Source organism: Anser cygnoides, chromosome 2 (assembly GCF_040182565.1).
Source record: "Anser cygnoides isolate HZ-2024a breed goose chromosome 2, Taihu_goose_T2T_genome, whole genome shotgun sequence".
Lineage (NCBI taxonomy): Eukaryota > Metazoa > Chordata > Aves > Anseriformes > Anatidae > Anser > Anser cygnoides.
In genome coordinates this window covers 7,618,442-7,632,561 of record NC_089874.1, presented here as the reverse complement: position 1 = coordinate 7,632,561, position 14,120 = coordinate 7,618,442, and the positions used below count along the sequence as shown (strand labels likewise).

Sequence of the window (14,120 nt, the reverse complement as noted above, 5' to 3'; positions counted from 1 at the left end):
CATACTTCTTTATTCTTAGTCTCATTAATTCAGCAGGGTGATTTGTTGGGTTTGTCATGCTGTATCGATGTGAAGCCATTACATGCCCTGTCAGGAGATTTCTCCGAAGTTGGCTTTGGCAGTTTTCCTTCAAGTTTCTTCATTATCCAAGGTCAGATATGGACAGGATATTTAGAAGATAAAAAGCTGATGTTCCATACGTCCCTAAAATTTCTAATAACTTCACCTCTGGGAGTATCTCACATATTAGAACTCACACTGGTGCAGATCACTGGCATTGTTTTAAGTCAGAAATCTTTTTTTTTGGTTAAAGTGTAGTGTGCAGATCTTGATTTGAATTTACATAAATGATACAATGGTGTATCTTCAGTAAGGAGAAAAACAATTCACTCTTTAAATAACACAACATAAAATAAAGATAAAGTTAGTGCATTATTGCAACTTGGCATAGGTAAATAAATAGTAGATCCCCTGTAGTGTTTAATTTAGCTTTTTAGCATATGTGAAAACAACCGACAGGGTTAGCTGAGAGACTCATTCTCAAGGCCAGTTCCCATCAGTCTGCTTTCATAATCTGTACAAACAGTGCTCTGAAGTTGTGTTTTGCTCCCAAGCATTCCATTTCATTCTGCTGAGCTTACTTGTAATTTCAAATAATACTTGCATAAAACAGTTTTAAAATTCTGTAACAACTTTGCCGATACCACGCAAGGTTTTATGCTTCTGTTCCACCTTTCAAAAACGCCAAAGTGTGTGAAAAAAAGACACCCTGAAGACATTTGTAGACCCTTAGGAAAATCATTGCATAATTCCTTTATGAGCAAACTAACCCATAGCAAAAATTGAATGATGCCCTGTTCGTTGTCATCTTATTTTTACATGAAAAACTGTAATTCAGTCATTATTGTAGGAAATGGCAGTAGTGTTCCCCTGTACCACAGTATTTAGTGATAAGGCAATGGTTATAGCTAGTGGATCTTACTGGAATTGCCATGCCTTGTGTTTTCTCAGATACAATTCAATGCCTTTTCCTGCTTAAACAGCAATGATGACCCCTGCTCTTAATAATTAGGCTGTTTGGAAAGGTGGATGCACAATAAATCTTTGGTAATTGATGTTCCCTAGGAGGCTGGGAGGGATTTGAGAAGAGGTAAGAGGAGGGCATCTGTTGAGTTGAATCCACGAGTTTGTTTCTTATGCTGTTGACAATTTCTGTTCATCACTGTAGAGTTTTTGGGTTCCCCTGTGCATGTTCCCCACAAAAAGGGGACCTTTAGCACCTCTCTGCAGAACAGGAGGCTGAAGGATTTTCTTTAGTCCACGTCCTTCATCATTCAGTTCTAGAAGTTGTGTGTACCTTGAAGCATTGTACTGACAGATGCGATCAACACAGGCCAATTGCTTTCTTCTTGGCATTGAGCTGGATAGGGATCCTGGAAGACAACCACAGAGGTATGGCTGTAGGGAAGGATTGTTGGTGAAGTTATTCCTACGGAAAGGAGGAAGGGAAATGTATTCCCCCAGCTTTGCACAGCCAAGTTACGGATCAGTGGCAGTGCCACACGTCACTGCACGTTGTCCTGAGTTCCACTTGGGGATGAAAAACAGGCAGGAAAGTGAAGGGTCACTGCTGATCCCATCGAGGGTCACGCTGGCTCATAGGGACCAACCATTCCTGCCAGCAGCACAGCAGACACAAGCGTAGATCTGTGAGACGGGGACACCGTGTAAACAAGGCATGTTTACTTAGGCCAGCCTGCACATCTGCTTGTTGGCAAGGAGCCTTGGCTGACACTGGACCCCAGTGCCATTTGCCATCTCAGAAGGATCCAGGAGGGGCTTCTGCTTTCTCTTGGGAGTATAACTGTAGCGGCTCTTGGTGCTCTTCAAGCAGTGGTAAGCCTGGTGGTCAGCTTTTATTCTGTTAATGAAGTTTTTGAGACTCAATTTTACCTTAATTCCCTCACTGAATATTTGCAAGCAAGCCAGAAGATGTTTCTCCTTCTCTGGTTCTAATTTAATATTGTGCAACTAGTTGCCCAATATTGCATGTGTTGAAATGAAATGCTTTGAACAGGAAAGTTTGTGTTTTAGGATGAGTCCTAATGACTATATGTCATCGCTTAAGTAGAGGAAATAGTGACTGTTCTTCTCCCTTCCTGCAGGATTAAATGACTCCAGGGCATCTTGTTTTCTTCTGTTGGGATGTGGACCATGGTGGATTGTAGCATCTTAGATTCTTGTCAGAGGGTTGAGTCAGTTCTGCTTATGGAAGAGACTTGTAGAAGATAATGGCTGCAGCAGGTTGCTGAGTTGGATGCGTTTCTTTTTAGAAAGGGCATCTCTGTTACCTTCTGGGAACATCTGGACCTCCTGTGAAGGTTTGGTAGGAGCAGACATTAGCTTCAGACATTGACCTCGTTGCCTCTTACTGCATCTACTAAATCCAGTTGCGTGTCTTGTTTTGTTCTGAACATTTTTTTTCTGTGCATCACGTGTTGCATACAAATACATGAAGTCCTTTGGGATGAGGTGAGTTGTCAGCACCTACTGGCAACAAACCAGCTGTGGAATTTTAAATTTTATATACATAAAGTAGCATCTGTTCTAGGAAAATTTAGGAATTGGGTTGAAATTAATGATTTCAAATTTTCTTTTGGAGCACCATACGTATATCTTGAATGCGGTGAGCTTATTCTTTCTTTTTTCCCTTACTAGCTTCTAAAAAGATATGTGACACATCATCTCTTGCTTGTTATCCCATTTTGAATTAGCCTGTTCTGAAAATATGCTAATTATGATAACAGATCTAGGGTTTGATCTTAAGAGTTGCCAATATCTCAATTTCATTATCTTCACCATGAGAGCTCTTCTTGCACCGCAGATTTAGCTCCTCTAATTGCATATTGACATATGGAAAGTCGATTCGCAAGTACTTTCTGCTATCCTCAGATGATACGAATAAAAAACTCTTACCTTCTGCCCATGCAGACATAACTTAAAATATTTACTGAGCACTTAAACCTAAAAGGCTTACATGATGGAAGTGGCCACTCCGTACCGCGCGACAAACCAGCGATGTGACGTGTTGGGAAGCGGAGGAATACAGCTTTCCTGCTGAGCTTCTCCAGCGTCGGGGTGCTGGCTCAGCTTGTTTCCACGTCTTCGGGGGCCAGATGCATTTGCAGCTTCTCGGCGTGCTCTCTTCACCCTCCCTTGAAAGTGTGACAACTCATTTTTTTCCCCCTTTTATAATCCCTCCCCTCTTGGCTGCGGTCTGACAGTGTTCTGCTTCTCCTCTCCTCGACTCCTGCGTCTGCCTGTTCGCGAGCCTTCAGCGAAGGATTCCCCAGCCCCTTCCCTGCTGGGCGTGCGAGCTCTTGCTTCACCCGTGGTCCTCAGCTTTGCTGGAGCAGCAGCAGCAGCAGCACAAACCATCTGATGCCTGACAGCATCACAGCTGTCCACACCGCTCTGAGGAGTAGCTGTGAAGCTCCCGGCTCTTGCTGTTTCGCTTCCCTCCTCCTGCAGAAAGCTCCTGCTGGAAGTCGCGATGCAGGAGCTGCAGTCTCCAGAAATAGCTGCTTTACCCCCGCGTGCCTTTTGAAACTACTACTGCTTTAAAAGATGGTTTATTATTTCAATTATTGTTTCATGTTTCCCTTTTATAAATCGTAACGTTAGCACGTTTGCTGCGACTTCACTTTAAGGAGCTTTGTTTCTTTACTCATAATTATCCTCAAGTCTTTAGTGAGTAGCAATTGTCTGTCCTAACAGGATGTGTGAATAATTATTTATTCCACTGTGGATAATCTTGTGTTTGTAACTAGCGTAATTTATATGCCATTGTGCTGCCTGTTTAAATCTCTTAAGTCTCCTCACAAGTCTCTCTAGTCTCAGCTAGCCTAAATAGCTTTGCTTGCCCGCCTTACAAACTCTGCCTGTGAGGTCAGATCAGGTTTTGCTGCTGGCCTGGTGGGTTACACGCGCTGACATAGACAGCAGCATTCATTTGGTGCTGGGCCACAGGGAAAGCTAGCTTGTAAGGCAGATCTATCTCCCATTTAGCTGTAACTATGCATTTTTCCTCAGTCTCATGCTGTGTTTATCCTCGTTTTCTTCACATCGCTTTACCTTCGAGTATCTTTTTCTAAAGATTTCTGGAAAGCGGCAGGGATTTACCATCAGTTCCTGGGATCTGCGCTCAGGCAGGATCCGTGAGGGACGTGGGACCTAGGCCAGAAACGCGGAGGTGAACATTTTCTATCGGTACTATGGCAGGGTATTAATTTGAGTACCAGGAACGGCACCTATTTTACCTGCCCACCAACCTGCATGACCCCAAGGAGTGTGTCTGCCCTGGGGAAAGTGCAGTCCTACCTGTCAGTGAAAGGAAGCGGCCTCCTTTCGGGCTGAGTACTCTTGACATGCTGCTCCCTGCGTTAGGCGTTATCTGGTATTACCAGCGCTGTAATAGCAGCACAGTTCAAAGGTATTTTACGTACCTCACTTTTAATTGCTTTCATCTTTCTTTTTTCTAGTGTTGCTCTGTGGTGCAGGCAAAAGACCTGTCACAGAGTGTGCTGAATCAAATCTGAGGTGGCTTTGCTGGTTTTCGGGGTCTTCTGTTCCAAGCTGGAGCTTCTCTTTTTTTGCTTTCTTCTTCTGTCGCTGCTCAGACCTCACCTGGCTGAAAAGCACGGGTACTCTTATTTTCTTTCCAGAATTTACTGGGAAATGTATGCAGGAGTTTAGCCTTAAGATTTCCCCTTCTTCCCACGTTACCTCCCTCCACCCACCCACCCAGCACAGACCAAAACCCAAACATGCCACCTTGCAGATGCGCTTAAATCTATTTAAACGGGATCCAGTCAAAACGAGGCCTCTAGCCAAGTGCCTGATTTCCCTCAGGCATCTTTCTGGGGTCTTAGGGGCGGGAATATGAAGAAAACAGAATTGCTCATTTAAGCATAAAAATGTGTTAAATGGCCTTCCTTTAAACGAATGCAAACTGCATTAGTTGCAGAAGTTCACATTTTAAGTTTGTGGATATGTTTATTACAGAAATATTTTTCAGTAGCTTCCATATGATGTGACACAAGGAGTGCTGTCAGAGCTGTCATTTCAGTGCTGTTGCTATGTTCTGCATGCTAAAACATAATTGCAAATGGTACAGGGATGGCGTAACGGTCACAGTTCTGTAAATACAAATTTCCTCTAGTCAAACTTGGAGGTACTGTATTGTTTTTAAGTGTGAAAGAGGGTAGTTGGATCTGTGTACATCATATGCTCTGCTGTGTGGGACTGCAGTCATTGCTGTGATTTTCCCATTTCTGTTTTTCTCTGTCTGAATAAACCTTTTGGTGTATAGGATATGTGCACTGTGCTGTTACACATGGTAGCAATGTGCTTATAGAAAGTATATGTGTAGCACACGCACTGTGTACAGAAGGCTTTGCCTTTTCCGTGATGGCAGAGCTGAGGTCTTACAGCGGGTGCGGGATGTTAATCAAGTTGTTCCTCCTATTCTTTTCCTTTTTTGCCCTGTTTTCTTCTGCCTTTTAGCTACTGTGTGTCTGGAGATAGTGGTGGACCTGTCACGTGCTAAGAATTTTTGAACAAAAAGATGATCTTTTTATTAAGCACTTGGATATTTCCTGTTTATTTATTTATATGAATCATGCGCTTCTGTAAATTCAGAGGTTCTTTAGCATAAGTGTAAATAGGCTGGAAGTAGTTTGCCTTCCTGAATGTTGGGTTCTGATACCTGACAGCACTTGTGAGCTGTTGTTGCTTTTCTGTGATGGGTTAAATTGGCGTGGAAGTTGATCTGGGATGGAATATCTCTGCCGTTTCCCCCCTCCCCACAAAGCAATAATTATCTTCCCTCCCACAGCGAACAACTCTGCGCCTTTTGTTACTGTGGTGAACGAAGCTCATTAGGACAAGGAGACTTAAAACAATTCAGTCCAACTCCTGGGTATGTTATCCCATGGAAAAACCAGCCTTTAAACAAGAGCGAAGCCAGCGACAGCACCGATGGAGCTTGCGAGAAAACTCCAAGGCAAAACTCAGTGCCGCGCAAACAAAGAGGACAGAAGAAGTAAGTCAGTTTTACAGGATCTATAGTTTTATGGTTTTGATTCCTCTGCAGCTCACAAAGTATGTTTAGAGGTACTTGTACTGTTGCATTTGTGAAAATTTAATGTGGTTCATTAATATAAGTAGGCTTGTTTTGGTTTTTATTTTTTATATATTTTTTTATTTTTTTTATTTTGAAAGAATGCAAGCAGTATAGGAAATCCTGTAGGAACTGTAGAATATCCTAAGTTGGAAGGGGCCCACAAAGATCACTAGGTTGAACTCCTGATTTCACACAGAAATGGTTGCCTCTTTTTCACTTCTTAAAGATTGGTTTCTCCTTTTAAGTGAGAATCTTGAATAGAAGACTATAGAAAAGATTATTTAGAAGTTATTGTGAAAGCACAGATCTTATTGTGAATTCAAAGTATTGGGGTTGGGGGTTGGACCTGATCTCTTCCAACCCCTACAATTCTGTGTGATTCTGTGAAAGTAAATGGAAGACAGTATGCAAAAGGATAGAAGATAATGGATTTCTGAAGTGCCATTTATTTTGTACAATGGAGTAAATAGAAGCCTCTCTCCATCTCTTGGAAGCATTTTCCCCATGTCCTCCAAAACTGGTTCATGCCACTGTGACAGGAAAGTTACACACACGTAGCATGTTCAGTACCCTTTGGAAGTGGTGTTCATTAGCTTTCCTAAAACAGTGTTGTCAGTCACTGTACTAGCGGTATCCTGTGTCCTGTCAGGTAGGTGCCACCTTTCAGTATCACAGAATCGCAGCGTGGTGAGGCTGGCAGCACCTCAGGGTCCCTCGGGCCCAGCCCCTGCCCCAGCAGGGCCACCCCGCGCAGGGTGCCCAGGCCCATGGCCAGGCGGCTTTTGGAGCTCTCCAAGGAGGAGACCCCACAGCCTCTGGGCAGCCTGGGGGTCAGGGGAACCTCCTGGGCTCCAGGCTGGGCCCACTGCCTCCTGTCCTGGCACTGGGCACCACTGAGAATAGCACTGAAATACCACCAGGTATTTATAGATGTTGGTATCTCCCCCTCACCTCCAGCTGAACAGTCCCAGCTCTCAGCTCAGAGGGGAAGTGTTCCACGCCCTGAATTACCAAACTCACTAATTCTGAAAAATGGCAGGAACACAAACACAACTCCGCAGATAGGTTTTATTAAAGATACGGCGACGACGCTTCGGATGTGACTAATCAGACAAGCGGGTTGTTAGGCTGATCCCCCAGCGGGGCCGTGCTGGATGTCGGGGATTGGCTGTGGGCGCGGGGCCGCCGCCAGCCCCGAGGCCCGGCTGAGGGAAGCTGAGGGAAGTGCAGGGAAGGAAGGGAAAAGAAAAGAAGGGAAAAGAAGGGAAGGGAAGGGAGCAGCAGCGGCCCCCCTGCTTTAAGATGGAGCCACGAACGGGGTCCTGCAGCCGCTGGCAGGGCAGCTGCGGCTGTGTGGTGCATGGCTCTTTGCCACCCAGCTTCGCTCCTAGGGGTGCCAGATCTGACAGGAGCACTTTGGTGACGTATTTTCGGCTGGGTGTGCCCAACGGGACTTGTTAAGGTTCAGTACTTGGGCCCGGCTTGCTGGCGGAGGTAGTTTTGTGCTTGGTCAGGCCGACAGCATGCTGCCGTACGACTCTGTCAACATTGTAAAAGTGGGCGTTGGAGGGTGCTGGCGGGGGAAAACAGGTTCTCTTCAGCCTCACAGAGCTACCCCCTCGCCTCACACGGTTCCTCGGTGTTTGATATGCACGTCAAATAGTGCCTTAAAAAAACACAAAGTAAAAAAAAAAAAAAAAAACAGGCTGGGGCGGAGTGTGTTTCACTTCAGGATAAAACTGCAGAGTAAATGAGGATGTTTGCTGACTGGATTGGATCCTGTGAGAAATGCCGTGTCAGTTGGGGTTTAATTGTTTTTTAATTTTTTTTTTCAGTTTTGGTGTTTTGAGTGGTGGTTGAATGTTGGAACTGGCTCTGCTGAGCGTGGGGGCTGTTCAGGAGGGAGTTTTGTAGACCAGAGCGGGTTAATTCGGTGCTCTGTAAGGGGCATCGCACTGCTGATAGTGCTGGAGCTAACTGTCATGAGTCATTAGAATATCATTTAGTAATTAAAAACTTTTAAGCTCTCTCTGGCAGTACAAGAGGGTTGTTTCTCTCTCTCTCTTTTTTTTTTTCCCACAAGTTTTTTATTGATTTTTCCCTGTATATTTCTGAATGTTGTTTTTGGAGTAGAGCACACGTAGTATTTAGGAAGGCAGTGTTATCACAGGTTACAAGTCCGTTGTTTACTGTAGCTCTTGGCACCAGGTCATTTTTAGTGTCCTTTTTTAGTGGTTGTGCGCAGAAGGAGAGAAGTCAGCAGAAAGGTATTTTTATGCTGTCTCAACTATACAAACTCGGAAGAAACAATAAATGTACAACTTTGAGTTACTAATGGGAGAGAATAATGAAGTTCAAAGAACGTTAATAGAAAAAAAACACACCACCACCCTCTTTCCTGCTAACCAGTGAAGCATTGAATGAGGTCAGATCTCTTGAGTAAGTAAGCTTAATGCAGATCCTCAGATGTCCAAGATAAATTTTTGCCTGCAGGAAATAAAGCAGGAGGAATCACCACTTCCTTCTGTTAGTTGACTAATCTGAGTGTTATTACCTGTTTTCTGTTAAGATTAGAATTTGGGGAACAAATTAATACAGTTAGAAATGAGATACGCCCATGTCAGCACAAGGTAGTAACCTTTATATCACTGGATTTCTGAATCCCCCCGCATTCCTTCCTGCTGTCCCTACCCCTCCCCTTTTTTCTTACTTATCCGCTGCAACCGAGGTTGATGCTCCCCACCTTTAGCACCCTCTTGGCTTCCTTCTCCATCTTGTCTTCCCCAGAGTAACAGACTGCTCGCTGTTACTTAATTCTCCAATTCTCAGATTTTTGGTCATGTTGATTATATTTTAATATGTTTGGAAAACTTTGTTCTACCTGAGTTTTGTATCATTTACAAGTATCTAGCTAATCGAATGAATTATGTGGTCACTTCTGAGGTGTTTTTTTTTCTTCTTCCTGATACAGATCTCGATCGAGTATAGCATCATGTACAAGTGTAAGCACCCAAACTGCTTCCGACGATCAGGTTGTCAAATTCTGGGATGAACTCAGTTTAGTTGGCTTACCAGATGACATTGATGTTCAAGCCTTATTTGAGCCAACAGGTAAGATATGTTGCTCTTCTTCATTGTTTCGCATACACCAGTAGCTGCAGTGACAATGAGTGAAGTTATTCAGCTGTTCATTTTCTGTGCTCTGGTGTTTGTAAAGTATTTGATTGTGCTTTCTTAGCTTTTACCAGTGTTTTGTGATGTTTCTGTACAGTACTGGACAGAATCTTAGCAGGTCGTGGACGATGTTTTGTTTCCAACCTAAAGGATTCTATGACTATATGAGGAAATAGTTGTAATCTGCTACTGAACTGTTGTTGTTCAGGTAGTAACATCTCAGTATCACAGCTGTATTTTGTGGAAAAAAAGAGGAAAAGAAATGAGACACAGCTTAATACAATTTTTAAAGTCCCAATCTTGTAGCCTCACCTAACTTCATGCTGCTCTTATGGATTATCTGAAATAATGGAAGGAAAGATTTAAAAGAGCAGGTATTGATAAAACAATAGAGATATAACACACTTGCACACTTCTCTGTAAGAAAACTGTCTGGTTTGTATGCTTTTATGCTTTTGTTTTAACGTAGCTTCTCTTTTTATTCAATTATGAATGACTTTTTCAGAAAGCGTCTGTGTCCACATTCTTTTGATGCCAGTAGTCCACTCACATATTTTGACTCAAAAATGGAAATACATTTCTGTTTAAACCTGTGCAGTAATATAAATGTTATTCTTTCATGAGTGTGAAAATTGATTTCAAAGTCTAATTTAAAACAACAACTTTTGTTTTAAATAGTTATACTATAGTGTGTGGGGATGGGGGAGTGATCAATATAAATTATTTTGTCATTATTATTTGTAGAGGACTCTTCCCAGGCTATTGCAGAATTTTTGAGGGAGTTTTTTTGTGGCTGAATTATTAAGTTGGCCAACTGCAGTATCTAATTTCAGCAGCTAATGTACAGCATTGTTTCAAATCTAGGAAAAAGCTGTCACAGAATTCCTTTGGAAGTATTCATCATTTACACTGTCTTTTCCCACGGCTGAATTAGAAACTTCTTTTTAAGATATATCCATTGATTTCTGCAAATTCTGTTTTTAAGCAGATACTCATTTATCAATAATGTGTTTGTACTTAAATCTGTATTACGCATCTGTTGCATTGATGCAGTTTTCTTATGTGGTTCTTCTGTTCATGCTATGTTTTTACCTTTTAAAAATTTTATGTAGAACTCTAAAGCGTCATTTGAGCATGTTCTACATAAACATACGGATCTGTGTGTGGTCATTGGCAAACATGTTAAGAGTACATACAGACAAATGTTGTCTGGAGTTAAAACCAAGACCTTCGCGTCTGTCCTGTGCACAATCATTATGCATATACCCTCTTATTAGGATTTTATGATCAGGCATCTGAAAGCTAGAAACAGGTGTACAGAACGTGCGGAAATGAAGTGGAAGGTGTTTTATGTATCAAAAAAAATGCAGTATATTTGGAATCTGATAGTAACTGCATTGTGTTTGGTGTATGATAATAAGGGCATTAAATGTTGCAACAAGAAAAATAGGAAGAAAGACTGCTCATTTTCTCTGGCAAGTGTGTTCTGCTAGAACGCGGTTCTGTACTTAAAGGAAATGCTTGATAGAGTTGTAAAACTGAAGCTCTCCTTTCCTCACAATGCATTAGGTCATTGCTGGGCTCATCACCGCTGTGCGGAGTGGTCATTGGGAGTCTGCCAGACTGAAGAGCAGCTATCGGTGAACGTGGACAAAGCTGTTGTCTCAGGGAGCACAGAAGTGAGTAAAAAAATAAATTAGAACGTTTGAACCAGCAGGGAAATAGATGGTGAGATGGGATTGAAGAACAGGCAGTAAACTAATGCAATATAAGGTATGACCAACAGTATCCACGTACAGATCTCTGAGCTTACATTCATCATAAGTTTTTTTTGGACAAGTATTCATGGTAAAATCTACTCTTGCAATATATCAAAGAGGCTGACTTCAGGGCCTGTTCTGGGATAGCTAGATTATAGAAGGTACATGGCTGACCGACATACAGACAAAAGAATAGTTGAATTCATGTTAGCAAATGCCCTCCTCAGTAGAGGAAATAGTTTTGGGTTTGCCAGCTTGTATTCTGAAATTGTGTGACTCAAATATAGGAAAAAAAATTCACTATTACTTTTATACTAATTGCAAAGAGGAGGTGGGTGTAGGAAAGCTAGTGTTCAACACAAAGCCTAGGTTGTTGTTATAAATACTGATAGAAATACATATTTAAATGTTGACTGTTCTAGTTTGAAATGGTAATGTATTTGAAAAAGTTAAGTACCTTTGAAAAGGGCAGTCTTTTGGTGTCATGTTGTGGTATCACGTTGGAGTGATGATGAGACAGATGTCACGTTGTTTTTACCACATGTAGGTATACTTTTTGGTCTTACTTAGTCATGTCTAATAGATTATTTTAATAATTTTAGTTTCTTATTAATTAATTCTTTATTAATCAGTCGTGCTGTGATCAAGTCTGCATCATTTGCTTTTTTCCCAATGATCATGCTTAGGCGTATTTTTAATTGATTCTTAAAGTTTTGCATGCATTATATTAAAATAACAAATCAATGTGTAAGATGCCAGTAAATGTTCTCCATTGTGTGGAGTAAAAAGCTGCTTTAAATCAGTCTTTCAGTACAAGCTGTATAATACAGCTTTACTTATGCCATCTGCTTTTACATACACCCATATTGAATAAATGCTTTACTTTGAATTGAATAAATGCTTTACTTTGAATAATTTAATTGATTGCTGTGCTTCTGCTTTCAAAGTAAGAGACTATTCAGAATGAATGAACCTGACAGAATTAAGTTCTAAATGAGCTTGAAGACGTTAAAACATTCATATGTGTGTGTGCGTGTGTAAATAAAAAAATCATAAAAAGAATGAAATGAGCATCCAAAATTTGACTTTTTTTTTTTTTTTTTTTTTAAATCTCAGTGCTGGAAAGTTTTAGTCCTCTGTTTTGGATGATTATGGTGGTAGTTTGTAGCCATTTTGTGATCAGCTCATTCCCATCGGTAGTCATTTTCTTAATAATGTGCTGGTTTATAACAGAATCCTTCTGATAGTGTTCAGGCTTGTCTTTTGCTCTATTGAGTTTCATCATATTTAGATTATTTCAGTTCCATTTCTTTCTCTGTGGTACCTTGCTTCTCCCCTGTATTGATGGTGTCTCAACCTCCTGTCATTAGCACATTTTCAGTTTTGAATAAATGTTTATAATGTAAATATTTAAGGTTTTTTTAAGAATTCTTCATTTCTCTGGTGAAATAGTTTCCATTTCAGTCTTGTCTTTTCATGGGCCATTGTGTAATTTCTCTACTAATCTTCTCAAATTCTGCAAATAATTTTTTGGACACATCTATTGCACAGTGCAGTGCATAGAGATGAGAGATGAAATTTGCATCGATTGCCGTTCTGCATATTTTCTATTCAGTCTTTGCTGAAAATGTTGAGAAACTTTCTTCTCTGCAATACAGCAGTCAGCCAACAAAGAAAGAAGTTGTTTTGATTATTCTGTTTTATCCTTCTTGGGAGATCCTCAGGGAGAGCACAGTAAGAGCTCAACATCGATTGATTCTGGAGGAGTAGCTGGACCAAATGGGACATCTTTATCCCACGGTCACACCAGGGAAGTTTTGGCTTCTGGTTTTTCAAGAAATAAGCAGCAAACTCTTTTGTAGTTCTCTGTTCCTGACCGTGGAGCAGTGACGTGGGGGCTGCTTACATTTGTGTGTAACTGGTTTGGAGCCCAGGTAATCCCTGTTCGCTTGTTGTGTCCAGGCTACACTGCTCGGTAACCATTTTTCACTGGCCTCAGTGCTTTTATCTTGTCACTCAGCTAAAAAAGGCACAAAAAAGTATAAGGAGTGCTGGTAATATTCTGCAGTAGTGGAAAAAGTAGTTTCTGAGAACAAATTCTTTTTGTGTGAGACATTTTAAAAAGTTCTGAATGAGAGGTATAGCAGTCGACTTAATATATGGTTTTGCATTTACAGCTGCTTGCATTTTGCATTTGCTAAAATTCCGGGTTTCTTTCTGGTGTGATGTTACTGCATTTTAAGAGTAAAGTTTCTATTTAAATGTTCTAAGCACTGTTGGCAATGCAGATGCAAGTATGTGCTCAGGGCTTACAGAAAAATGGTTTAAATAAGAACAAGCTGTATGCTAGTTCCTCTACTTGCCACCAATTTTGCTTTGTTTTTTGTTGTTGTTGTTGATTGGGGCTTTGTGTCTTCTTGGAAGTCCCTCTGGCATTCTATGGGTTTATGATGTGGTTTGCAGCATTGGCATCTTTCTTCAGCTGGGAAAGTATGTTTTCTTTTCTTGACGTTCATATACAGATGAATTTTTGACATGCAACAACCATTTTCTTGATAGTAAAGTTCTTTGGTTTAGGTCTTCTAAGTTGTGGAGAGCATTTTGGAGCTTTTCTTACCTTGAGGGTCTCTTAAACTTGTAAGTTACAGTTGTGTTTCTCATTAGTTAGGATGTCTATTGTTTGCAAATCTGTTCTAACTGGATATGACAATGTTTCTCATTACTCTGTTTACCAGTTGAGATGTCCATTTGGCTTCACTGAACTCGTGATTGCATTAATAAAGCTTGTGTGGACATATTTCATTGACCTAGTCCAAAGTATGTATGTTAATTCATTTTTGTTTCTTCTTGGCTTTGTTTTCTGAAGGTGTAAAGTACAGTACTGCAGAGATTTTGGTGTGCGTGCACGTCTCACAAGATAGCCTGCTTAGCATTTCTTTTTTCTTCGGTTCTTTCTTTTGATTCACTCATTTTGAAGGCCTGGCAGTTTATTTACTCAGGCA

General features: G+C 41.2%; 1 protein-coding gene across 8 annotated transcripts in view; it reads left to right on the top strand.

Annotated features, from left to right (window-relative positions):
- Positions 1-14,120, top strand: part of KMT2C (lysine methyltransferase 2C) — a 196,114-nt gene that overhangs the window by 66,892 nt on the left and 115,102 nt on the right. For all 8 annotated transcript variants that reach the window (XM_066991125.1, XM_048062386.2, XM_048062384.2 and 5 more), the window contains 3 exons: positions 5,897-6,103; positions 9,156-9,295; positions 10,928-11,037. In XM_066991125.1, the coding sequence (XP_066847226.1) occupies positions 5,897-6,103; positions 9,156-9,295; positions 10,928-11,037 (457 nt within the window). The remainder of the gene's footprint in view (positions 1-5,896; positions 6,104-9,155; positions 9,296-10,927; positions 11,038-14,120) is intronic.